Source organism: Bos indicus x Bos taurus, chromosome 13 (genome assembly GCF_003369695.1).
Source record: "Bos indicus x Bos taurus breed Angus x Brahman F1 hybrid chromosome 13, Bos_hybrid_MaternalHap_v2.0, whole genome shotgun sequence".
In the NCBI taxonomy this organism is placed as follows: Eukaryota; Metazoa; Chordata; class Mammalia; order Artiodactyla; family Bovidae; genus Bos; species Bos indicus x Bos taurus.
Genome location: NC_040088.1, coordinates 60593254 through 60618788, shown reverse-complemented (window position 1 = coordinate 60618788; position 25535 = coordinate 60593254). Strand labels below are relative to the sequence as shown.

Below are 25535 nucleotides of genomic sequence, written 5' to 3'. Positions count from 1 at the left end.
ATCTTGTCTGCGATGCATTTTCAGTTGTCACTGGGGCCAATGTGGTGTGTAAATGGGCGGCAGACTTGGTGGCACTTTCACTGCGTGAACTTTGGGTAGAGCCCAGGATGTGAATTTAATGGGTGGAAAGGCTGCGGCAATACAGTGAAGTTCGTGCGGCCAACTGCAGGAAGCCATGCTTCACTGCACCCTTCTGGAAAGGCGACTGACTTGCCCAACCCTTGTTACCCTCGGGCCAGTTTCTGAGGCAAAGGCTGGTATGTTGGTCCTCAGATGCCTCCAGGGAGTCCCTTCCAGCTACTCTAACAAAACCCGCCCTCCCTCTCGTCTCTCTGCATCTTCCCTTTTTACCCTCCCTCCCAAAGAGGCCTCTTCGCGACGTGCACACGCAACCCGCGCGGCCGGCGCTGCAGAAGAACGCCCCTAACGTCCCCGCCCCCGCGTGCGCGCCCCCGCGCCCTCCAGTTGGCGTGTTCCGGCCTCGGCGCGCCGCCGGCTCCGCTCGACCCCGCCCCCGCGCAGCACACCTCGGCGGATGAGGCAGGCGCGGGAGAGGGGAAGGGCCGGGAGGGCGGCCTGGGCTGCCGGTCGGGCGCGGCGGCGCGCACGCAGGCCTCGCCTCTCCCGGGCCTGCTCTCTCACGCCGGCCGCCGGGCGGGCGCGCACGCTGAGTGACGCTCGGAGGAGGAAGCGCAACCCCCTTCCCCTCCCTCGCTGCCCTTGGCCCAGCGGGAGCCCCCCCCAGTGCGCCTGTGCGGAGGCCTGCTTGATTATGTGTGCCCTCTCCGGGCTCCAGCGTTAGCGGCCGGGTGGAGGTGGGGAGGGAAGACGACGAGGAGGAGGAGGCGGAGGAGGCGGTGGAGGGGAGGTGGGGGGAGTCAGCAAGGACATGGCTCCTGACTCCTGTGCGGAACGTGAGTGACTGAGCGGCAAAGCCCGAGTGAGCGAGCGGCCGAGCGGCGGGCGGGGGGCCGGGGCGCGGGGAAGGAAGCGGGGGCGCGGTGGGCTGTACAGGGGGGGAAGCACTCATTGGCTTGCATGTGTTTTTTAATGGTCCGCCCCAACTCCCTCTTAGATGGTCTCTAGCGACCGGCCCGTGTCACTGGAGGACGAGGTCTCCCATAGTATGAAGGAGATGATTGGAGGCTGTTGCGTTTGCTCAGACGAGAGAGGCTGGGCCGAGAACCCGCTGGTTTATTGCGACGGGCACGGCTGCAGCGTCGCGGTGCATCAAGGTAAACACCCAACCGCCCTCCGGGCCGAACCCGGCCTCTCCCAACCGTCACCGCTTCCCCCACCTTGGCAGCAACTGCCAGTTCCCCTCCCGCCCCTCCCCCCGCCCCGCCCCGCCCCGTTCCGCGGCCGAGGGTTGACTCTAAGGGTCCGCGGCCGGGCGGAGGGGGTGTGGGCTGTGCATGTGGGAGAAAGTGCGTGTGGCCTGCACTGTCATGTGATCCTGCGCTCATTCTCTCAAGTGTCACTCTGCCGCCGCCTGCGCCCGGAGCCGCGGTTCTGCGGACTCCGGGAGGCGGGGGTCGGCGGCGAAGGGGTGCGGGGGGCCGGGCGCGCGCCCCGCTGCCGTGGGTGCGGGTTGGGAAGCGTGGAGCCCCCGCCCCCTCCCGCCGCTCAGTCTGCCGCAGTGTCTGGAGACTTCCTGTGCCATGGAGTCTGGCTCGGGCGCGCGGCGCTGGGGCGGGTCGGGGGCTGCCCGGCGGCCCTAGATTTGGGGCGAGGCGTTGGGGGAGGACGCCGGCTGCTGCGCACCCGAGGGTTTCTGGCCCAGACCCTGCCGCCGCCGCTGCGGACTGGCGCTTCCCGCAGAGAAGAGGCGGAAGGCGGCGGTCGCCGCAGTCGTGCGGCTCCCGGGAGCGGCTGAGCCGAGCTGCGCTGAGCTGCCCGGGGTGGAGGCCGAGGCTTGTCGGAATGGCTGCCTCGGGCCGCTTCCGCAGCTTAAGTGACCGGAGAGAAGAGGAGGTGGCGGTGCCGCCAGGAACTTGGGGAGCATCTTAGTATTATTTGGGGGTGTTACCCTTCGGTGAGTTTCGGAATGTAGAAAAAGGTCAAGGTAGCTTTCTGGCCATGGAAGTTTCTGGTTTTTTCCATTTCAGGTGGTAAGGAATTGAGGTTGGAAAAAACCTAGGTAATTTTTTGGTGGTTCTTGTCCTCCTCTTGTTAGGCACCATCCTGCGCCCCTTCCCGTTTTTGAATCTTGCATTGAGTGATGCAGATGTTGTTTAGTAGTGTATTGGACGCTAGTCAACGAGAGAAAGCCTGAGCCTGACTGAGCCTGATGGACTAAACTGCAGTCTTCATAGAATGGGATCTCAGAACTGGAAAGGAGATTTAGGAGGTAGTAAACAACCTAGCCTGAGGATGCACTTATTCCCAGTTCTTTCAAGGAAGCCCAGTTGCACACCTCACTTTTCTAAGGAGTGAAAACAATGTGAATTGAAACTACTGATTTGAAGGTCTGAGAACCTGGTATATTCTATTGTAGTGTTCATTGGTACTTGTGAAGGTGTTTCTTATGAATTTGGGTGATAAATGATGCTAAGTAGTCTCATCTCCCAATTTAGAAAATGTTCATTTACGACTGAAAACTAACTTTCTCTGTTTCTGAATTAAAATACAAGTTTTTTGGGCACTAACGCTGTATTATTTTTTTTAGTAAGATTTTTTTGATGTGGACCATTTTTAAAGTCTTTACTGGATTTGTTATAATACTGCTTCTATTTTATGATTTGATTTTTTGGCTAGGAGACACGTAGGATCTTAGCTCCCTGATCAGGGATCGAACTCCCATCCTCTGCATTAAAAGGCATAGTCTTAACTACTGGACCGCCAGTTACTTGGTTGATAGAATATTTTTACTCATACCTTTTAAAAGGGGTTGGGACTTCCCTGGTACTCTCACGGTAAAGAATCTGCCTGCAATGCAGAATAACCCGGGTTTGATCCTGGAGTGGGGAAGATCCCTTGGAGAAGGGAAAGGCAACCCACTCCAGTATTCTTGCCTGGAGAATTCTGTGGACAGAGGAGCATGGCTGGCTACAATTCCATGTGGTCACAAAGAGTTGGACACAAATGAATAACTACCACTTTTAATAGGGGTTCAAAGTTTAGCTTTTGGAGTTTTAGAAATCTGTGTTGATTTTATATTCTTTAAATGCTTTCCAATATTTGATGTATTTCCATGTTTCCTGTGACCAAGTTCATTTGAGAAAATGTCAATTGGATTGTTAATGTCTTTAGGTTTTTGGCAAGTTTTAAACTTTGAGTTAAGTAAATGTTAATATGGAAACAATTTTAAAAGTAACTAGACTGTGATTTAGATATGTGATATGTATTCATATCACTTGTTGAAAAATTAAGATTATACATTAGAAATAAACCTGGAGTTTGTTTTTTTATGACTTTATTGAGATATAATTCACATACCATGGAGTTAACCCACTTAGAATGTACAATTCAATGGTGTTCAGTATAGTCACAGTTTTGGATTTGTTACTGCAGTTTTATAGAAAGTTTTCATCACCCTAATAAGAAACGTTGGAGCCATTAACAGTTACTCATTTCTCCCCAGCTCCCCCAGTTGTAGACAACCACTAATCTACCTTCTGTATAGACAGGCAAATGTCTATTCTGGACATTTTATTTAAATAGAAGCATTTCACTTTTAACATTACATTTCATTTCATTTCCTGCCATAGCTTGTTTATTTTGAACGGTGATTTGAAAATAATTTTTATTTTCATGTATTCAAAATGCTTAATATTTAAACTTTAGGATATAGGAATGAATTAATGAATTTGAATTAGTGAATATTCATATATCATTATAGGAATGAATAATAAGTTTATGTAAAAACGTGTTAAATTTTATCTAATATTTTTATTGTAAAAGAATAATTAAGATTTGTGATGTTTATTCTTTTGAAATGAAATAGCCAAAGATTACCTTTCTAATATTTAAAATGTCATACTTGTAACTTGGTGATAAATGATAAATGTAAGTATAACATGTTTTAGTTTTTTACAAAGCAGTTTACATAAATAGTTTTAGAGGTATTTAATAGGGCTTTGATACAATATTTGATTTTCCATAGTTATTCAACCTTTAACTTATTTTCAAACATTCTGTTTTCCAACAGCTTGCTATGGCATTGTTCAAGTACCCACAGGACCATGGTTTTGCAGGAAATGTGAATCTCAGGAGAGAGCAGCCAGAGTGGTAAGGACTGTTTATCAAAAACTTTAAAATACTTCAGTGAGTAGCTTAGGATGCTACATACTCAGGTTTCAGTTTGAAGGGTTTTCAGTCTTGTTCAAATATTGAATTTGGACCAAATATTGACTTGCACTTTTAAACTGGTTTTATAAGATCTGAAAAACAAATTGAACTGCATATTGATGGATACTTAGAAAGGATAAAAAAGAAAGTTGTATTTTGGCTTTATTGGCCCTGCCTACTGGTTAAATTGGCTAATCATGGTTGGAACATAATGGCAATAGGACATACGTAAGTTATACTGAGATAATTCTGCTAGGTTCTGTTTAAGGAGTAAAAAAAAAACCATTAGTATTTAGTGGTTCATATTTCTTTTTATTACATCTGTAATAAAAGATGTATTTTCAGTATTTTCAGATATTCAGGCCCTTTGGCAAAGCAGCATAAAAATCTTCCTTTTTTTTAACTTGGCTGGCTAACCTTCTTTCTGAACACTTCTGTAAACCTTCTGTAAGAATGAGAGAGAAATGTTTATTCTTTGTGGCCAAAAGCATTTTTCCAGTTGAACTTCTAGAAACATGAGGGAAGAATAAATTTTATCTTCATTAATCATATGAAAGTATTACCATTTGCAGTGTGGTAGTTTCTTCCTCTTGGTGTTGACTAGAGAATTTGACAGAAGTTAGAAAACAAATATTTCAACCTCTCTACCTACATGGAGAGCAAGAATGGAGGTTTTTAGTTTTGCCTGGGCAGTTTTCGATCAGCAGAAATAATGGCTGAGTAGCCTATATAGGATTGTGAAATCAGAGCACTAGTCTGTCGATATGTTGTGTTTGTGTGTGAGAATGCACGGTAGCAGAGTTATAGTCATTCTAACATTACAGAAATGGAAATTAGCAAGTGGAGGAAGAAATTAATTGTAAAAATTTCTGGACTTAATTTATGTGTAGATTTACCGCCCCCCCTCCGACCCTGTGTAACATTTTATGGTTTGGGGTTGATGGATCACCACGCAAAGGAAGCTATGCTTTACTTTGTTAAAACATGACAGTAAGGTAAGGCTCTTCCATGGCATGACAGTAGTTTCATGGCCAGAGAAAGATGAGAAAATAGGAAAGTGGGTATCAAGAGAGGGAGGATAAAGAGGTGAATGGGAGTGGTGAAATGGCAGGATTATTTGCCTCAAATACCACTTCTTGCCTGTTTCTATGCCTTTTTCCTCTCTGAGGTCATGGTCAGGATATCCAGGTGAATAAGGTATATCTTAAAAGGTACATTGAAAGACTTGTATTGTTTAAGCTTTATTTGGCAGGATGTGGGGGTCATTAATTAAAGAACAGGCTCAGTCTTTTCTGATTTCCTGTAGTGTACAGTTATAAAAGGTAGGGTTATAAGGTCATAGTTTTATATATGTATATAGTTAAATATGTATTAATATATATACTTATATGCATCCTCTTGTTAAAAGGATATAGTAGGCAAGAAACCTAGCCTGAAAATAAATCCATGAGTTAGAATGGGAATTGAATTAGTCTTAATGTTATTTCTGGTTTTCTCTGTGTATCTGCTTAATTCTTTTCCTTTCTACAGATTTTCTCTGCTAGTTACTCTGTCAGTAACTAACTTTTTTTATTGTTTACTGTCAGATACTATGCTGAATGTTCTGTATCAATTATCTTCTTTAACTATCCTGTCAAATATATGAGGTAGATACCGTTTGTTTTTCTCATTTCACAGATAAAGACCTAGTAGTTTTGAGAGCAATACATACCTACTTGGAGTCTGGGCTGTGATCAAACTCTCAACCATAGTATGTTGTATTGTTGCCTCCAGTGGTGAATGATGGCCATACTTCAGTCCTGTCTCAAGAGACTGAATTTCAGTCCGAATCTCATGTTCCTTTGATGGGGAAAAACTCTGTTTTGGCTTTTCTAGTTCTGGATGAGTTAGTTAGCCATAGCTAGAGAGTAGAGGCAGAGAAGGCAATGGCGCCCCACTCCAGTACTCTTGCCTGGAAAATCCCATGGACGGAGGAGCCTGGTAGGCTACAGTCCATGAAGTTGCTAGGAAACAGACACAACTGTGCGACTTCACTTTCACTTTTCACTTTCATGCACTGGAGAAGGAAAAGGCAACCCACTCCAGTGTTCTTGCCTGGAGAATCCCAGGGATGGGGGAGCCTGGTGGGCTGCCATCTATGGGGTCGGACAGAGTTGGACACGACTGAAGCGACTTAGCAGCAGAGAGTAGAGGTGAGTTGGTCAGACACAGGGAAATCTCTGTGGATTTGGGATAGCTTGCTTTTCAGAGAAGGGGGAATTACAAGGTCATAGACACTGAGGAGTGAAAAGCCAGAACCGTAAAGCAGTATTTTTACTCAAATAGCTTAGTTGTATATAGAATGGTTTTGAAAGAGGAGGTTAGAAACTGAAAGACTTAGGTTGCTGTTATATAAAAATTTGAGAGTAGAAAGGAAGGGAGGGAGCATTTTGGAGGAGGAAATGACAGAAATGGAAGTGGGGTGAAGGAAAGGGAATAATCAGAGATGATTCTGAGATGTCATGGTTGAGCACTCTGGGGTAGTGATACTGTTAGTAATAGAGGATGGAGAGGAAGTTTGAAGACTAAAGAAAGTTCTGTTTGGGGCATGTTGGTATTGATGCTGCTAGGATGTTTCATTGGAAATTTAGGGTTATGAAGACAACCCTAACCCTAGGAACAACATTAGGAAATTTAGGTAATGAAGACAAGTTAGGGTTGGAGCTGCATAGCAGGAAGATTGGGAACCAAGTGACAACGTTTACTCTGGTAAAGAAGAGTGAAGGCAGAACTATGGTGAATGTTCACATTTGGGAGAGTAAGAACAAGTTACTAAGGATGACTAATGAACTGTCAGGAAAGGAGAAACTGTAGGTTCCAGTAGCAACACGAGCAGTTGTTTTTTAGAGTAGTTGATAGTGTACATTGGTGCCGGGGATGCTGAAGTCCGAAAAGTTCTTGAGACAGCAATTGTAGTTCCCTGCTTTGGACAGAACCCTTGTTACAGGATGTCGAAAATAGTAGGGATTGCAGGGTTAGGATAAATGTTGAAAAAGTAAAGAGGAAAATAAAAATAGATGGTGACTGAGGAAAAGTTTGGTTGGTTTTTAAGGGAAGCTCTTTGTTAGATAGGCATTCATTGTTCTGAAAAAAACACTTGAATTGCTTATTTCACCTCAAGTGAATAAATACTTTGATTGGATTTCCTTGTTTATTAACTGCAATTGTAGTGCTTAGAGGTTAAAACATTCATTGATGACTGTTTTTATATTTAATGTGTTAGGTGTTCTTATGTATCACTGAAGAGATTGGCTGAAGAGATTTATTAGAAATTTTACCTACTTGTACAGTGTTAATAAGATACAGAGAGAGGATATTTTAGATTTTTAAATATTACTTGGAAGACACATTGAAAGTGGATTGTACAGAAAAATAAAATGGCCAAAAGCCCATTAAGGATTTGCATTATTTAGGTCTTGCTCTTCTGGCTGTAAATGAAAGATGATTCCTTTTCTCCAGGAACTGAGCTGTAACTTTCTCTTTTTGCTCTCTCTCTATTGCAGTTCCTCCTAGCTTTTTTACATTGTTAGGGAGAACTGGTGGATGGGATATGAATAGGGTTTTAGGGATTGAGCTAGGATTATACTTTGACTTTTAAGTTTTTTTCTTACTGAATATATGTAATGCACATAAATCACTATAAATCTGTAAAAGCATGTGAAACATACTTAACCACACTAATTATATATTTATGTTGAGTTCTACAAATTGTTAATATACATTTGATTGTCATAAATAGTTCTGAGCAAAGTATAACATAAAATGCATATCTGTGTGTTCGCTACCCAGAATGAACAAATGTCCATTCTTCATATTTGCTTCAGATCTTCCCTTCTGCTTAAAAAGAACAATAAATTAAAAAATTGAGTTGAAATACTTTTTGTATTTTCTCCAGTCTGAGTCAGCCATTGCCCTTTTAGTGTCTGTGGGGTCAGTCTCTATTTTTCTTGCCAGTTTTATTGAGCTATACTTATATGTAACATTGGAATGTTAACGGTATACAACATAATGATTTGATATATGTTGCAAAATGATTACTACAGTAAACATCCATCCCCTCACATAGTTGTAATTTTTTTCTTTGAGAACTTTTAATATATACTCTTAGCTTTCAAATACACAATACAGAATTATTAACTACAGGCACCATGCTGTACACTACATCCCCAGGACTTATTTATAACTGGAAGTCTGTGCCTTTTGACCACCTTCACCCGTTTCCCCCAACCACCACTCACTGCCTCCGGCAGCTACCAGTCTGTTCTGAGTTTGTTTTTTTGGATTCCATATTTAAGTCCAACCATATAGTATTTGTTTTTCTCTGTCTGACTTGGTTCATTTAGCATAATGCCTTCAAGGTTCATCTGTTGTTGTCGCAGATGGCAAGGTCTCCTTCTTATTTTTAAGACTGAGTAATATTTCATTATATATGTAGAGCCATCATATATGTTTTAATCCTTGTTACCACGTGTCTATATCCATAAACACCACCTAGTAGTATATTGTACAGGAATGTTATCACGTTATATATGTGTTCTGTGATACAGCTACTTGTGAGATTGCTGCACCATAGAAACTCATCTAGTTCATTCTTTTTATCTGCTGTTTAGTATTCTGTCATAGAATGTACTGTAATTTAATTCCTTTATCGATTGTCGTAATTTTTCCAATTTTTCACAACCACAAACAGTGTTTCAGTGAACATCCTTGTGAATATAGTGAAGCTTGTTTTTTTTTTTTTAATATTATCTAAGAATATTATCATGAAAGTTGTTAAAATTCATTTATTTTTGGCTGCATTGTGTCTTTGTTGCTGCTCCTCGGGCTTTCTCCAGCGGTGATGGGGGCTGCTATGAGCTACAGGGCGCAGGCTTCTCATTGAGGTGGCTTCTCTTGTTGCACAGCATGGGCTCTGGGGTGCTTGCCCTTCAGGGTGTGGGCTTGGTAGTTGTGGCTGGCAGGCACTAGAGCACAGTTGTGGCTTACGGGTTTAGTTGGCTTGAGGCATCTGGAATCTTCCCAGACCAGAGATCGAACCTGAGTCCACTGCCTTGTGAGTGGGACTCTTAGCCGCTGGGCCACAGGGGAAGTCCAGTATGCAAGTTGTTGTTTGTTTGTTTACATTTATAATAATCTCTGATATATTTGGACTTATTTCTTAAGTTTTCATTTTGTGTTACCTATTTACTCTGCTTTTTTTCCCCTCTTTTCCCCTTCATATGGAGTGATTGAGTGTTCTTTATTCCTTTTTTAAAAAAAAAATCTGGACGGATTTGGAGGTTTTATATTCTAGTCCTTTTTTTTTTTTTTTTAATAATTGCTTTTAAAATTTTAATGTGCCTACTTTCTATTTTTTCTCTGAGTCCAAGATTTTATCTTTGTACTCCTTTTGAACAAAGCAAGGGACCTTAGGACACCTTGTATTCCTCTTTCTTGCTGGCAAAAATCTTATTTTATTGTTGTTTACATTTTAATTCCATCTTATTTTTAATCTTCCAGTGGTAGTTTTTCTTTTTTTTTTTGAATAATCATTTGTAATTTGGACTTAACATTACTGATGTTTTTGCCCCACTCTGTTTTTTATTCCTATTGCTGCCCTTTGTGTCATTTTCTTTTTGAAAGTTTTCGGTGGTATTTTCATGGTTGGTGGCTAGTAAGGAGTAAGATCCATTAGTCTTTTTATGTCTAAGAGTGCCATTATTTTGCTCTCTTGTATGCTAGTTTGAAATCTGGGATGATAGTTGTTTTCCTATAACTAAAGACTTTAGTTTGTCTTCTGGTACCTATTTGTGCTAATAAGGAATCTGTTGACTGTTTATCCTGCTTGAGACTTGATTTGCTCTCATCCATTTTGGAAAATACTCTGTTCTTATCTTTTCAAGTATATCATCTTCTCATTATATTTTGTTCTCCAGAAACTGTTACTTAGGTGTTTAATTGGCATTCTCACCCTTTTCTTCAGGTCTTTTAATTTCTCTTTTACAATTTCTCTATTACCTCTTTGTTATAGATAATCTTTTTAGCTCTGTGTTCAAACTTACTGTTAATCTAGTCAATGAATTTCTTTTCTGAGTAAATCATAACTAGAATTTCTTATTTGTTTTATATTTTTAATTAGCCTTTTTTTCATAATATCTTGCTATTATTGTCTTAACATTTATATTTATTTTACTTGTTTGAACATTTAAAGCATACTTATTTTAAAACTCACAGATTCTGGAATTCTTTCATTTGTTTTGTTTTTTAACTGTGGTGGTAGATGTCCTCATAAACTTTGTAATTTTTGACGGTGAGCTAATCTTTAAGAGTTGTCTTCCTTGTGATCCCTCTTCTGCTAATAACCTGGGTTTATGAAGGTGTCCCTGAGGGGAGTTTTTGCATTTGCTTTGTTAAGAATTGTTTTTGGTGCTAGTAACAAAGACCAGATTACAGTGGTCTGCAAATTAGCAGTTTTCAAATTTCCTATTTAAAAGTATTCAGAAAGGCATTTTAAAGCTTTGTGACAGCTCTCTGAAATCTTTAATTAATTAATTACTTAATTTTGGCTGCATCATGAGGGATCTTTGTTCCCTGACCATGGATGGAACCCATGCTCCCCTGCAGTGGAAGCGCAGAGTGTTAGCCACTGGACTGCAGGGAAATCGTTCTGTGAAATCTTTAGGGATCAGACTTTTTCTATCTTCCTGTTATCTCAACCTTAACACGTGGTTTTCATTTTTAGGATTGTTCCACAGTCACAGCATGGCATTCACTATGACTGTAAGAGATGTTCCAGGCAGAAACAAGGACAGGAAGGGTTGAGAGTGGTTTTCCTCTCACCTGAGTTATCCTCTTAAATTAGCTTTCTCTGGTCTTAGTGGTCTAGTACATCTTTTTTTTGGCATAGATTCCCCTTTGGTAGAATCAGCCCTTACCAGCTCCTGTCCTTATACAGCAAACTTGGTTAGAACTGTTCAGCACATCTAGGGTCTATGCTGGTGTCATACTCAACCCGCTAAGGTACATAATAAATTGATTATTTTCATTGCCTGCCTCAGCTTCAATTAATTTTGACTTTTTTTTTAAAGCTTTTAAGTTATTTTTTATTTGTATCTCTAGATTTACTTAAATAATTAAAAATTTGTTTTCAGATTTATCTTCTTTACTCTGACTTATGAGTGCAGGAAGCCAGGATGGAGTATCTTCAATGGCACTTACTTTTTTCTTATTTTGTTCAAGTTTTTTAGCCTGTATACTCTAAATAGAATGCCTTCAAAGTTAAATATTTGTTAACATTTTTTTTCTCTTTCTGATGATTCATATTTGCCCTTTTTTTGGCCATGCTGTGCTGCTCAGCTTGTGAAATCTTGGTTTCCCCATCAGAGATGGAACTTGTGCCTCCTGCAGTGGAAGTGTGGAGCCCTAACCACTGGATTGCCAGAGAATTCCCTGTTCTGTTTGTTTTTGAATTCAGCATAGCATTTTAAGTTCCTGTAACTTTGAAAGAGGTGATTTAAAAAAATTAACAGATTTAGTTCTTACCACCATACATAGAATAGCAAATAACCAATTTCCACTGTCTTTCTTCTTGAATTCCTTTTTTTTTTTTTTTAAACTGTGAGAAAAGATTTAGCATACTAGCTCTCAGGAAGTAAGTGCTTAACATTTGTTTGTATCATTTTCTAACCTGCCTACAAAGCTAGTGTGGATCAGTGGTAAAGAATCTGTCTGCTACGCAGGGGATTGAGTTCAGTCCCGTGGTAAGGAGAATTCCCTGGAGGAGATGGCAACCCACTTCAGTATTCTTGCCTGGGAAATCTCATGGACAGGGGAATCCGGCTGGCTACAGTCCATGGAGTCACAAAAGAGTCAGACATGAGACTAAATAACGACAACAATATAACAACATAACTAGTAAGAGAAATAAAAAACATAGGGGCACATTGATACATTGGGCCCTTTGTGTCTATTCCATTTTTTGTTTAGATTTTAATTTTTATGTTTATCCAAGTGATAAATGCACTGTTAGTAGTACTAAAAGATTCTTTTTCACACACATCAAAACAGTACCTTGCTGCTTGACTCTTGGCAAGGAATGTAGAAGCAGCTGTTCCTTAAAAATTTTTATTTTTTATTTTGGCTGTACTGTGTCTTCATGGCCGAGCACAGGCTTTCTCTAGTTGCCTTGCTTGGGCTTCTCCTTGCAGTGCCTCTCTTGTTGTGAAGTAAGCTCTAGGGTGCTCAGGCTTCGGTAGTTGTGGTACAAGGCTTAGTTGCTCTGGGGTGTGTGGGATCTTCCTGGAGCAGGAACTGAACCTGTATCCTTGCATTGGAAGACAGATTCTTAACCACTGACCCACCAGGGAAGTCCAGAAGCAGCTATTCTTGACATCAGTTTTAGATATTGTCTTTCAATATATCACAAATTTTGGTTAGCCCAGTAGTATTAAACAAAGTTTTGTGTTTTTAATGACTAAGTATTTTTTGTTCATTTCTGAGTCAAAAGCATACTATGATTGCTTTCTTATCTTAAAGTTTTTCTTTTTTCCTGGGATTAATAATTGTCTTGTATTTTCATTTTCCTAAATCTTTGTATATTTTGTTGGCACTTATATAATTTTCCACTTATTTAATGAATCAGGTAGTCTATCATTTCGATTCTTCATAAATTCTAAAATTCTAAAAAAGGAGAAAAGTTTTACCATCTTGATTGATGGTTTGCCTGAGTATGGAATTCTTGGTTGGAAATAACTACCCTTAAATATTTTGAAGCTACTTCTCCATTGCTTTTTAGCAATGTCAGTGTTTCTATTAAGAAGACCAATGAAGTTCTGATTCTAATCCTTTGTATAGGATTGTTCTCTCTGGATTTAGTTTTCTGTATCCAGTTTATCTCTGCTATTTCTCATGGTAGTGTGCTGCTCCTCACTCATTGTACTGGGTACATAGTGTCCCTTTCAATCTAGTAAATCATGTTAGGAATCATGAGTTTAGTTAAGGGAGAATTTTTTTTTTTTTTGCTTAAAATCTTTTTAAAACATTTTGATTGCACTGAGTCTGTTGTGGCGTGCAGGCTTCCTACTAGCAGTGCTTGGGCTTAGTTGCCCTACAGCATATGGAATCCTAGTTCTCTGACCAGGGATCGAATCTGCATCCCCTGCCTTGGAAGGTGGATTCTCAACCACGGGACCACCAGTGACGTCCCTGAAATTATTTCTGATAGGTTCTCAGTTTTGTTGTTATTGTTTGCTTTCTCTGTATTGTTCTTTATTTGGATGTTGGACCTTTGAACTGATCTTGCTGTTTAAGTTATCTATTTCTGTTTTACTCTCTGAGGCAGTTTCTATTTTATCTTGCATCCCTTCACTTAAGTTTCTAAATTTTATTATACTTTTAATTTCCAAAGGCTCTTTTATGCTTTTTGAATATTTATTTTTTATCATCTGCTTTTGTTTCTTGGGTACATATTTCCTCTTAACTTCATGAGGATGTTAATCAGGCGGTTGTTTTGTTTTAGTTTTCTGAAGTTTTCTTCTGCTCTTAGGACTTATACTCAGAGTTCCTTTGTACCATTTGTTTTGGCCTGTCTTGTTAGGGACCTCGCTTACAAATTTAGTGACTTGTAGCCATCCATCTGAATTTAAGACAAGTTCTGTTGAGGTGACTGGAAGCTCTGTATGTGTGGCAGAAATTGGTGGCTGCTTGGCTTCATTATAGGTAATCTGGCTGGGTTCTTTTATTGGGATGCCACCGTCTGGTTAGTTTATTCAGAGGAAAATCCTCCAGTCATCTGTTCAGGATTCACAGACCTGGTTACAACTCTGAGCCAGTGGTTGCTGAAATTTCACAGTTTAGAACTAGATTTTCAACACCCCTTTGCTCAGATGTGCATGATGTCTCTAAGTCCAGATCTCGTCTTGTTACCCTTTCTGCAGTTTTCTACGCTGAGGGAGAGCGAGTTACCTCGTACTGTATAGTGAAGGAATTGGCACGCGTGCGCATTTGTATGTGTGTGTGTGCACGTGCTTGTAGGTGGGGGGAGGTAGAAGGGGTGAAAGGGGGGGTGGTGTTGATTGTTTTCTCAGATTTTATCTCATCCCCCCCAGTTTTAGCTTTACTTGACCCCATCCCTCTTGGATACATACACCACCACTGTGCATGGCAACTCCCTACCCCCTGATGTGTGGTACCTCAAGTTTCTCTAGTTTTTGCTGCTGTGTGGTCTAAGATACATTGCTTTTGGAGTTGTCATACTACAGCATCCTTTTCCAGAGAAGGCGATGGCACCCCACTCCAGCACTCTTGCCTGGAAAATCCCATGGACAGAGGAGCCTGGTAGGCTGCGGTGTATGGGGGTCGTTAAGCGTCGGACACAACTGAGCGATTTCGCTTTCACTTTTCACTTTCATGCATTGGAGAAGGAAATGGCAACCCACTCCAGTGTTCTTGCCTGGAGAATCCCAGGGATGGGGGAGCCTGGTGGGCTGCCGTCTGTGGGGTCGCACAGAGTTGGACACAACTGAAGTGACTTAGTAGCAGCAGCAGCATCCTTTTCTGATCTGTTAAGTCAGTTGCTGCTTGTCTCCTTTCCAGCTCCCAAGATTTTGTAACTGTTGTCTCCCTTTATGTTTGTTTTCTCTTTGTGATTTGTGCCCTTTTATGTCATTCAGTTGAGTTTTCAGAAGCAGAGGAGGTATTTTTAAATTTTAAGTGGAATTAACTGCCTGTGCTCATGATGTATTTTGCCATTTCTTCCAAGGTCTTGTTTTATCTTTTTTCTGTCCTTTTTACTGGCCCCCCCCCCACTGAGCTCACAGTTGTTTTTGAATCTTCCCATGGGATTTTAGTTTTCCTTTAAATGTTTTCCACCTTTTTGTCTTTTCTCTTGCACTAGTAAGCCTTCTGGAAAAATAAAGCCATTAGTTGATACCTCTGTTTCAGCTGCCTGCTATAGCCTGTTAGTTGTACTTAATGATTAACGTATAACTTAATTCTCTTTTTTTTGGCTGCACTGAGTGGCATGGGGGAATCTTAAGTTTCCCTACCAGGGATCCAACCCGGGTGCCCTGCAGTAGAAGCTGGGAGTCTTAACTACTGGCCTGCCAGGGAAGTTGATTTGAGCAGTAGCATATGTAATCTGCATTTGCTGTAAGACTCTCATCATGGACATTGTCTGTTTTGTTTTTCAATGACCTTTATTTATTTAAAAATCAATGTTCAACAAATATAATACAGCATAGGAAAAATTGTCTACCTTTAGGATCTGGTATATTTCCTCCTTTTTGATAGCTCTATGATACGTATTCTGTTTTTCTTTTTGTTCTGGCTGTTATGAGGTCCAGAACCAAATCTGGTCTTTAGTTACATCAGTTGTGTTAATCTGATTATTAGTATATTTGTTCTCTTCTCCTCGTCCTGTGGGATTTAGGACTTCACCTCTTATCTCTGTTTCTCTGCGTGTTGATTTCATTCTCTCATACTACAGACTCTCTACTTCATGAGGCTGGAACCATGACTGCTGGCAGCTCTTGGCTCTCATCTTCTAGTCCCTTCTACCAGAAGAAGGGGCTGTCTTGAAGAATCCTGGGAAGGACTCTGATTGGCCTGTCTTGGATCATGTACCACCATCCCTGTGGCTGGAGTGGGGAGGGTACTAAGAATGACAACCCTCACTAGAACTACATAGTTGGAGTTGGAGTCAGGGGTAAGAGCAGTTTCCCTGAATCAGGGGGATGTCCCTCATACTGGCTTTCAATGTTCATTTTTCTGTTTTCTTATTGTTATAATGTAGGTACTTTATTTGTAGTCTGCCTCAAATCCTTTTCTGAAAAGATTTTAGGTATAAATAAGTAAAATATCACAAACTCCTATCCAGTCATTCTTCAGATCATTACATTTGACTGCTAAAATGTCTGTCACTCTATTGATTTTTTTGCTTTTAGCTTCACATGGCCAAATCCAAAACTTTCTTTTTTGTTTCCATTAAACTTAATCTACCTTCAGCATTTAAAACTGACCAGTCTCTCTTTTTTGCAACTTTTTTTATTCATGACTTCTGAGAAACTGTTTTCTTCTTTTACCTCTTTAAACATGACCTTTTGGATTCCTATTTAGCATTATTTGTTTACTCCTTGAAGAAAATTTTAAGTTTACATGGTTACTTTTCTGGCCTGTTTGATTACCTCACCCTGTGTAAATTTATGCATGGCTACGGATGCCTCTAGGCATCACTTAGCACCTGACAGTTCTAGCCTTCAGATCCGTATTTGGAGTTGCCTTCTGGATATCTGTGTTTAGATATCCTCCTGCTGCTGCTGCTCCTGCTAAGTCGCTCCAATCGTGGCCAACTCTGTGCGACCCCATAGACGGCAGCCCACCAGGCTCCCCCATCCCTGGGATTCTCCAGGCAAGAACACTGGAGTGGGTTGCCATTGCCTTCTCCAACGAGTGAAAGTGAAGTCGCTCAGTCGTGTCCGACTCTTAGCGACCCCATGGACTGCAGCCAACCAGGCTTCTCCGTCCATGGGATTTTCCAGGCAAGAGTACTGGAGTGGGGTGCCACTGTATCCTAGGCATCTTAAATTTAATTTCTCTACTTCTTTAGTCACTGACATAACCTAAGCTCTGATTTTTTGTCTAGATGATATATTTGACATGACTTGAAATATATAAAAGATATTCAGTAAAAATTCTTTCCCCTAAACCTATTATTTGTCCCGTTTTGCTTTCTATCTTTCTCTATTGTTAACTGACTTTAAGTTCATTTCTTCGTTTCTTTATGTATGTACGTATTTATACATATATAGACTCTTTTGTTTTCTACAAAAAGGTAGCATATTACACATTGTTAGAGTGAACTCCTTTTTTCTCTTCTTTTTACCTCCCTCCTTTCAGTTCAGTTTCCTCTCCCCCCAACCCATATCTCAAGATTATTGCCTCTAAAGCAAATATGATTGTTATTTCCCATCTTCCTATAGTGTTACTTAACTGTTGGTGCAACAAAGATTTCTTTTCAGGTTCACAGTATTTTCACTGTCACATATGTAATTTCTGCACAGGATATAGCTGAGTAAACACCCCTTCCCCGACCCCAACAATAAAAATTCGGTTCTGTGTATGTGTGTGTGTATATAGTAGGCTCAGATATTTATGGTGATATATAGCTCTAGAGACAAGTAGAAATTACAGCTGCCCTAACATGGTATAGAATTTTCTTTTCCCATCTGTATTGTCCCTACCCCTCCTCTTTTTACTTTTTGCACTGTATCTTCCCATAGCCGTGAATAGATAGATAACTCCAAATGATTACTTTCTATATGCTGTTCTCAGATGCTGCCAGTGCTTTTCTGTTCTCTTAAGTCCCAAAGCCCAGAGTATTTGTTGTCTTCTAACTTTAAAAATTTTGCTCTGATTTTAGTGTAATGCAGATGTGCTCATTTTTGATAATTGGGGAAAGAAAGATAAGTAGAAAAAAATCCATAATCTGATGCTGAGATATCAAGGTGGTATAGTAGTAGTGTTAAAATCATGGGCTTTGGAGTCAAGTGGACTAGATTTATGACTGGGCAAGTTTATCTTCTGAGCTTCAGTTTGCTAATGTGTGAAATACTGTGAAGCTCTAATAATAGTGTCAGGTACTGTCAGGTGCTTGTGTAGAGGAATATTTTCACCCTCTCAAGAGGACACAATATAGGCACTATTTTAATGAGTTGTTTTTTTTTTAATGATGAGGCAACTTAAGGCATAGAAAGGTTTAATGATTTGTTCAGGGTCACGTAAAAGTGGGCAAGCCAAGTTTTGAACCCTGGACACTCTAGAGATGATGTTGTTAAGCACTGTATCTCAGATTATAGTTCAAGCAAGTAGCTGCGGGTGTTAATACATAAGTATATGTGGATATCTTCATCTTGATGTTATTTTAGAGTAGGAGAAAATGAAATAGCATCAACGTGATGGGATTAGGATGTATATTATCAGCTATCAGTACACTATTCCCTCATGTTTGGATCTTTTGTGTGATTTCATTACTTTCTGCTATTGTATATGTATGTTTTAACCCCCTGAGTTCCTATCTTATTCCTTTTGTCTTTAAAATTATAGTTTCATTTTTTACTTTAGACTTTCCAGAAGTTTTTTTTTTTTTAATCTTCACTTCTTTGACAACATACACTTGAATGTTTATGGATAGATGACTGCTTTTGGCAACTGACTTTTGGGGAAAGTGCTAGTTTTATTTTTCCCCAAACACACTCCATTTCTTTGATATATGGATATGTATGTCAAAACATATTTCTTTTGTCATTTGTACAAATAGTTATGCATTATAAGCCATAAAAGGATTGATATTTTATTCATATTCAAACAGAGATTCCTAATTTCTTTGGACCAACACTATGCATTTTAATTTACTTTTCTCACGTGTGTGTGTGTAGGATTATCATAACTTATTTTTATTGTGTTAAAAAAATTTATTTATTTGGCTGTGCTGGGTCTTCATTGCTGCCCATTGGCTTTCTCTAGTTGCAGTTGCTGTGATTTCTCCTGTTGTGGAGCACAGGCTCTAGGTGCATGGAGTTAAGTAGTTGTGATACTTGGGCTTAGTTGCCCTGAGGCATGTGGAATCTTCCTGGTTCAGGGATCAAACCTGTGATTCCTGGGGAGATGCAGGATCTCCCCTGCATTTGGCAGGCAGATTCTTAACCACTGAACCACAATGGAAGTCCTGTTACTTTAACTTCCTTTTTATTGTAAGATCTTTGTTGCAGAGTAAGAGGGTGAAAAACCCACTTAAAATAATCAAGTGAGTATCTATGTATTTAGTGACCAAGCTTTAATAAGTAGGACATTGCCCATACCTTTGACTCCTCTGTGACTCTCAGTGCATTCCTCTCTCCATCAGAAGGAAACACTTGACTGAATTTTGTATTGTTCTTTTCAGTTTTATTTCTAAACAGTATTTTGTTTAGTTGTGGCTGTTTTGAACTTCCTGTAAATGGAGTAACGCTGTATTGATATTTTTGATTCACAGTACTTCTCTGATATTCATCAGTTTGATGAATATATCTATAGTTTATTCATTTCCTTTGTTCTATAATATTTTAGTATGTGAATTACACATACTGTAATACACACAGGTTACTGTCAGTGTTGTGTAGTTTATGAACACTTCTGTGAATGTACTTGTATACCTGTAGAAATTTAGCTCACAACTGATCAGACTGCTGGGATTGCTCCAAAAAGGGTCATAAAATCAATTTAGCAGGGAGCAACCAGCATTAAAAAATTAGAACAGAAAAAAAATTGACAGTGCCTATTTAGTGTCTTGTGTGTGTGTGTGTGTACGGAATTGCAATGAAAAGTGTATTTCTTAGAGTGGTTCATGATCAAGAAGGCTTGAGAAATAGTTACTCTAGGATATGTCCTAGAGGTGGAGTTGGTAGGTTGCCAGGAAGGCCACTCCTTTTCCAGAAGTGGTTATTTCACTTTACTTTCCCATCAGTGCATGGCTTCTTCGCTCAGCATCCTTAGTGCAGTGCTTAGTATGTTAGTCTTCTTAAATTTAGTCATTTTGTTAGTCCCATTGTGATTTTTTTCTTTAATTCTCTGATAATAATGATGGTAAAACCCCTTTTTGTATATTTATAGGCCATGTAGATTTTCTCACTTGTGACTTGGAGATGGCTTCTCTGGGTTAGTGGTTTGTTTGTTTTTTTTATTATTTTAGTAAAAAGTTTTTAATTTCACTGTAGTCAGAATTTTCAGGTGGGTTTTTTCGGTTGTGTTTTTGTTCTTTTTTTTTTTTTTGTGGTTAATGTTTTTTTGCAACTTGTTAAATCTTGTCCTAACTTGAGGTCATGAAATGATTTTCCTATAAAGGAAATTTTTTTTTTTTTTTTTTTTTACTGCTTTTTACATTTTGGTCTGTAACCAACCCATCTGGATTTGATTTCATAGAAGGGAATGGCAAACCACTTCAGTATTCTTGCCTTGAGAACCCCATGAACAGTATGAAAAGGCAAAATGATAGGATACTGAAAGAGAAGCTCCCCAGGTCAGTAGGTGCCCAATATGCTACTAGAGATCAGTGGAGAAATAACTCCAGAAAGAATGAAGGGATGGAGCCAAAGCGAAAAGAATACCCAGCTGTGGATGTGACTGGTGATAGAAGCAAGGTCCAATGCTGTAAAGAGCAATATTGCATAGGAACCTGGAATGTCAGGTCCATGAATCAAGGCAAATTGGAAGTGGTCAAACGAGATGGCAAGAATGAATGTTGACATTCTAGGAATCAGCAAACTGAAATGGACTGGAATGGGTGAACTTAACTCAGATGACCATTATATCTACTACTGCGGGCAGGAATCCCTCAGAAGAAATGGAGTGGCCATCATGGTCAACAAAAGAGTCCGAAATGCAGTACTTGGATGCAATCTCAAAAACGACAGAATGATCTCTGTTTGTTTCCAAGGCAAACCATTCAATATCACAGTAACCCAAGTCTGTGCCCCAACCAGTAACGCTGAAGAAGCGGAAGTTGATCGGTTCTATGAAGACCTACAAGACCTTTTAGAACTAACACCCAAAAAAGATGTCCTTTTCATTATAGGGGACTGGAATGCAAAAGTAGGAAGTCAAGAAACACCTGGAGTGACAGGCAAATTTGGCCTTGGAATACGGAATGAAGCAGGGCAAAGACTAATAGAGTTTTGCCAAGAAAATGCACTGGTCATAACAAACACCCTCTTCCAACAACACAAGAGAAGACTCTACACATGGACATCACCAGATGGTCAACACCAAAATCAGATTAATTATATTCTTTGCAGCCAAAGATAGAGAAGCTCTATATAGTCAGCAAAAACAAGACCAGGAGCTGACTGTGGCTCAGACCATGAACTCCTTATTGCCAAATTCAGTAACCTGTCTTTGTCCGAAAATCTTGCTAGAATTTTGATAGGATCCTGTTAAACTGAATATCGGTTTGTGGAGAACTGGCATCTTTACTATGTTGAATTTTATAATCCGTGAATATTCTGTGTCTTTCCATTTATTTATGTCTTCTTGTTTATTCTGTTCAGTTTTGTATAATTTTCAGCCTAAGTCCTGTGCACATTCTGTGGACTTATACCCTAAGTATTTAATTTTGAGGGAAGCAATTTATATAGTGTTGTATGTTTAATTTTCATGTCCATGTATTTATTGGTGTATTTGTGCATGCTCAGTCATGTCCGACTCTTTGAGACCCCATGGACTGTAGCCTGCCAGGCTCCTCTATCCATGGAATTTTCCAGGCAAGAATACTGGAGTGGGTTGCTATTTCCTCACCAGGGGATCTTCCCAACCCAGGGATCAAACCCTCGTCTCCTGCATCTCCTGCATTGGCAGGCAGATTCTTAATCACTCTACCACTTGGGAAGCCCATTTATTGGTAGTATATGGAAATACAATTGATTTTTATATTCATCTTGTGTCCTACAATCTTGTTGCCTTCACTTACTTTGGGAGTTTTGTTACAGTGATAATTGTGTCATCTGTAAATAGATTATTTTTATTTCTTCCTTAATTTATGTGCCTCTTATGCTTGCATAATTGTTTCAGTGCCATGTTGATTAAGATTGATGAGACTGGAAGTACTTTTTTCTGACCTCAAAGGCATTGTATTTTGTTAAGGATTTTTGTGTCTATTCATGAGCTTTATTATCTGTAGTTTTACTCTTTGTCTAGTTTGGGTATTGGAATAAAGGGACCTTTATAAAGTGAGTTGGGAAATGCTCCCTCATTTTCTATTTTCTGAAAGAGGTTGCATAAAATTGATGTTAATTGTTCTTTAAATATTTTAGACAGTTCTCCTTTGAAACTATCTGGACTGTCTTCTTTTTCTTTTTTGGATAGTTTTTTGAAGTTAAAATATAAGACTATTCAAATTGCCAGTTTTGTGATTGGTGAGTTGGAGTAGTTTGTGTTTTTCCAATAAGGGAATCCATTTTGTCTGAGCTGTGATACTTAGTGTGTGATGTTATTGGTAGCATTCCCTTATCCTTTTGACATGTGCAGGATTTGTACTGATAGCCCCTGTCTCATTCCTCATAGTTTTCAAGTGTTGATAGATTTATCAATTTTTTGATCTTTTCAGACCATCTAATTTTTTTGATTTTTTATTTTCTATTTTAAACTTCACTGATTTCTGCTCTGTATTTATTTTTTGCTTCCTTTTTCTTGCTTTGGGTTTATTTTTTGTTTCCTGAGGTAGAATTTTAGATTACTCTATTGTTTTGAGACTTTTCTACCTTCCTATGTATTGTTGCAAAATTTCCTCTTAGTGCTGGGTTAGCTATGTTCCTGAAGTTTTGAAATGTTACAATTTTCATTCAGTTGACTACTTTTTAAAAATTTTCCTTGAGGCTTTTACTGTTTTCTTTCCTTTCTTTCTTTCTTTCTTTTTTTTTTTTTTTGGAGGCTCATTCTTTTATTACTGTGGCATGTCTTTCCGGCTTCTGTCTGTCTGGCCTTTTTCTGATGAGAAATCGGTTCTCATTCAAATTAGGTTTTCCCTACATAGACATTTTGTATTGTGCTTCATTGTGTTACATATATTTCAAAAGATTATTTATTTATTTTTGGCTGTGCTGCCTTTGTTGCTTTGCAGACTTTTATCTAGTTACAGCGAAGCTTCTCATTGCAGTGGCTTCTCTGTGGAGCATAGGCTCTAAGGGTGCATGGGATTTAGTAGTTATGGCTTGTGGCCTCAGAATTTTTGGCTCCTGGAGCACAGGCTCAGTAGTTGTGGCACGGGAGCTTAGTTGCTCTGTGGCATGTGGGATTTTCTCAGATTAGGGATCAAACTCATGTTTCCTGCATTGTCAGGCAGATCTTTACCACTGAGCTATCAGGGAAGCCTTGTAGATACATGTTTTTTGTTTTTGTATTTTACAAATTGAAGTTTTGTGGCAATTCTTCTCCGAGCAGACAAGCTCATCTGTGCTTTTAAAAAAAAAAAAAATTTATGGCTGTGTTGGTCTTCATTGCTGCACGAGCTTTTCTCCAGTTGAGGCGAGCAGGGGCTACTCTTGAGTTGTGGAGTGCAGGTTTCTCATTGTGGTGGCTTTTTTTGTTGCAGAGCACGGGCTGAATACTAGTGGAGCATGGGCTTAGTTGCTCTGTGGCATGTGGGATCTTCTTGGAATATGGATCAAGCTCATGTCTCCTGCATTGGCAGGAGGATTCTTTACCACTGAGCCACCAAGAAAGCCCTCTTTTTGCCATTTTTCTAATAACAGTTGCTCTAATAACTTCATGTCTCTGTGTCACAGTTGGGTAAATGCAGTATTTCAAACTTTATCATATTTGTCATGGTGATTTGTAATCAGTGATCTTTGATGTTACTGTTATGACTTGCTGAAGACTCAGGTGATTAACATTCTTTTAGCAGTAAAGCATCTATGTGTATATATATAGACAAACACACATATAAAATTTTGGTCTTGCTGTGATATGCAGAATCTTAGTTCCCCAACCAGGGAACTGGTTGAACGTGCAGTCCCTCCATTGGGAGTGCGGAGTCTTAATCACTGGATGGCTGGGGAAGTGCCAGCAATAAAGCATTTTTTATTCAGTCATATACATTGCCTTTTTTCTTTTTTTAAGAGATAATGCTGTTGAATACTTAATAGACTCCAGGATAGTGTAAACATAAGTTTTATATGTACTTGGAAACCAGAAAAATCATGTTATCCTTGTATTGCAATACTCTGGAACTAGAGTCAAAGTATCTCTGAGGTATGCCTGTAAGTATGGTGGTTTTTCTCTTGGTGCTTTCTGGATATTTTCCTTATCTTTAGATTTCATAAATTTTTGTTTAGTTGAGGATATCTTTGGGAATATCCTGTTTGAGGTTTGGTCAGTTTCTTAAACCTGCCAGATTTGGGAATTTTTCAGTTATTATTTATTTGAGGATTTTTTTAGTCCCACCTTATTTCTCCTGTCCTTCCTGAGACATTGACGACGTGAATGTCAGGTTTTTTTTCTTGTAGTCCCAAGGATGCGTGAGGCTCTTTTCATTTTTTTTTTCAGTCTGTTTTCTCTCTCTTGTTTACATTGAGTAACTTGTTTGTAGTATTTCCTAGTTCACTGAGTCTTTTCTCTTTTTTTTTCATTCTTAAAGTCATCCAGTGAGCTCTTTGTTTTTCTTCTTATACTTAATAGTTCTGAAATTTGCATTTGGTTCTTCCTTATATCTTTGATTTTTTGCTTAAGTTTTCATTTCTGTGTTCATAATTGTGTGTTGAATAATATTTATCAGGGCTGCTTTAAAATCTTCATCAGATAATTTCTAGACAATATCTGCAGTTGTCTATAATTGTTAGACAATAATAACATCTCTATCATATGTTAAAATTACAAACATCTTGGAATTCCCTGGTGGTCCAGTGGTTAGGACTCTGCACTCCCACTGTCAAGGGTATAGGTTCAGTACTTAGTTGGGGAACTAAGATCCCAGAAGCCCCATGGTGTGGCCGAAAAACAAAAAACAAAACAAGCAAGCAAATTTAAAACATCTCAGTGTTGACTTTTGATTGAAACTTGATCAGTTTTATATTATATTAGGGGGCTTTGCATCTATTATAAATCTGTTTTAACTGGCTTTCTGTGACACTTGTCTGACAGGGGAGGAGTGTGGACACCATATCCTTATACCAGGTAGGGGTAAAGTTCAAGTTTCCTACTTGGCCCCTGTTGACATTTGAGGGAAACTGCCTATTAATGTCAAAGTTGGTAGTTACAGATCTATATTTGATGTCCACAGTGCATGTGGCCTCATTTGACACTTTGTGTTGGTGGGAGTCTTGACTCAACCCTAGACTTTCACTGATGCCATACCAGGGAGCTTCCCTGGTAGCTCAGCTGATAAAGAATCCGTCTGCAATGCAGGAGACCCTGGTTCAATTCCTGGGTCGGGAAGATCCCCTGGAGAAGGGATAGGCCACCCACTCTAGTATTCTTGGGCTTCCCTGGTGGCTCAGCTGGTAAGAATATGCCTGCAACATGGGAGACCTGGGTTTGATCCCTGGGTTGGGAAGATCCCCTGGAGAAGGGAATGGCTACCCACTCCAGTATTCTGGCCTGGAGAATTCCATGGATTGTATAGTCCATGCGGTTACAAAGGTTCGGACAGGACTGAGTGACTTTCACTTTGAATTCATACAAGTGATGACAGAGTGGATTCGCTT

General features: G+C 39.7%; 1 protein-coding gene across 6 annotated transcripts in view; it reads left to right on the top strand.

Moving 5' to 3' along the window:
* Positions 1–641: 641 nt before the first annotated feature.
* The window catches only part of MLLT10 (MLLT10, histone lysine methyltransferase DOT1L cofactor), a 208028-nt gene continuing 183134 nt past the window's right edge, over positions 642–25535 (top strand). For 3 of the 6 annotated variants that reach the window (XR_003514201.1, XR_003514200.1, XM_027559995.1), the window contains exons 1-3: positions 647–940; positions 1076–1235; positions 4151–4230. Coding sequence is in view for 4 of the 6 variants with exons in the window: in XM_027559995.1 (XP_027415796.1) it covers positions 1076–1235; positions 4151–4230 (240 nt within the window). In the remaining 2 variants the exon portion in view is untranslated. Of the gene's footprint in view, positions 941–1075; positions 1236–4150; positions 4231–25535 lie in introns of all 6 variants that reach the window. The other 3 variants (XM_027559991.1, XM_027559993.1, XM_027559994.1) reach the window with 3 other exon arrangements.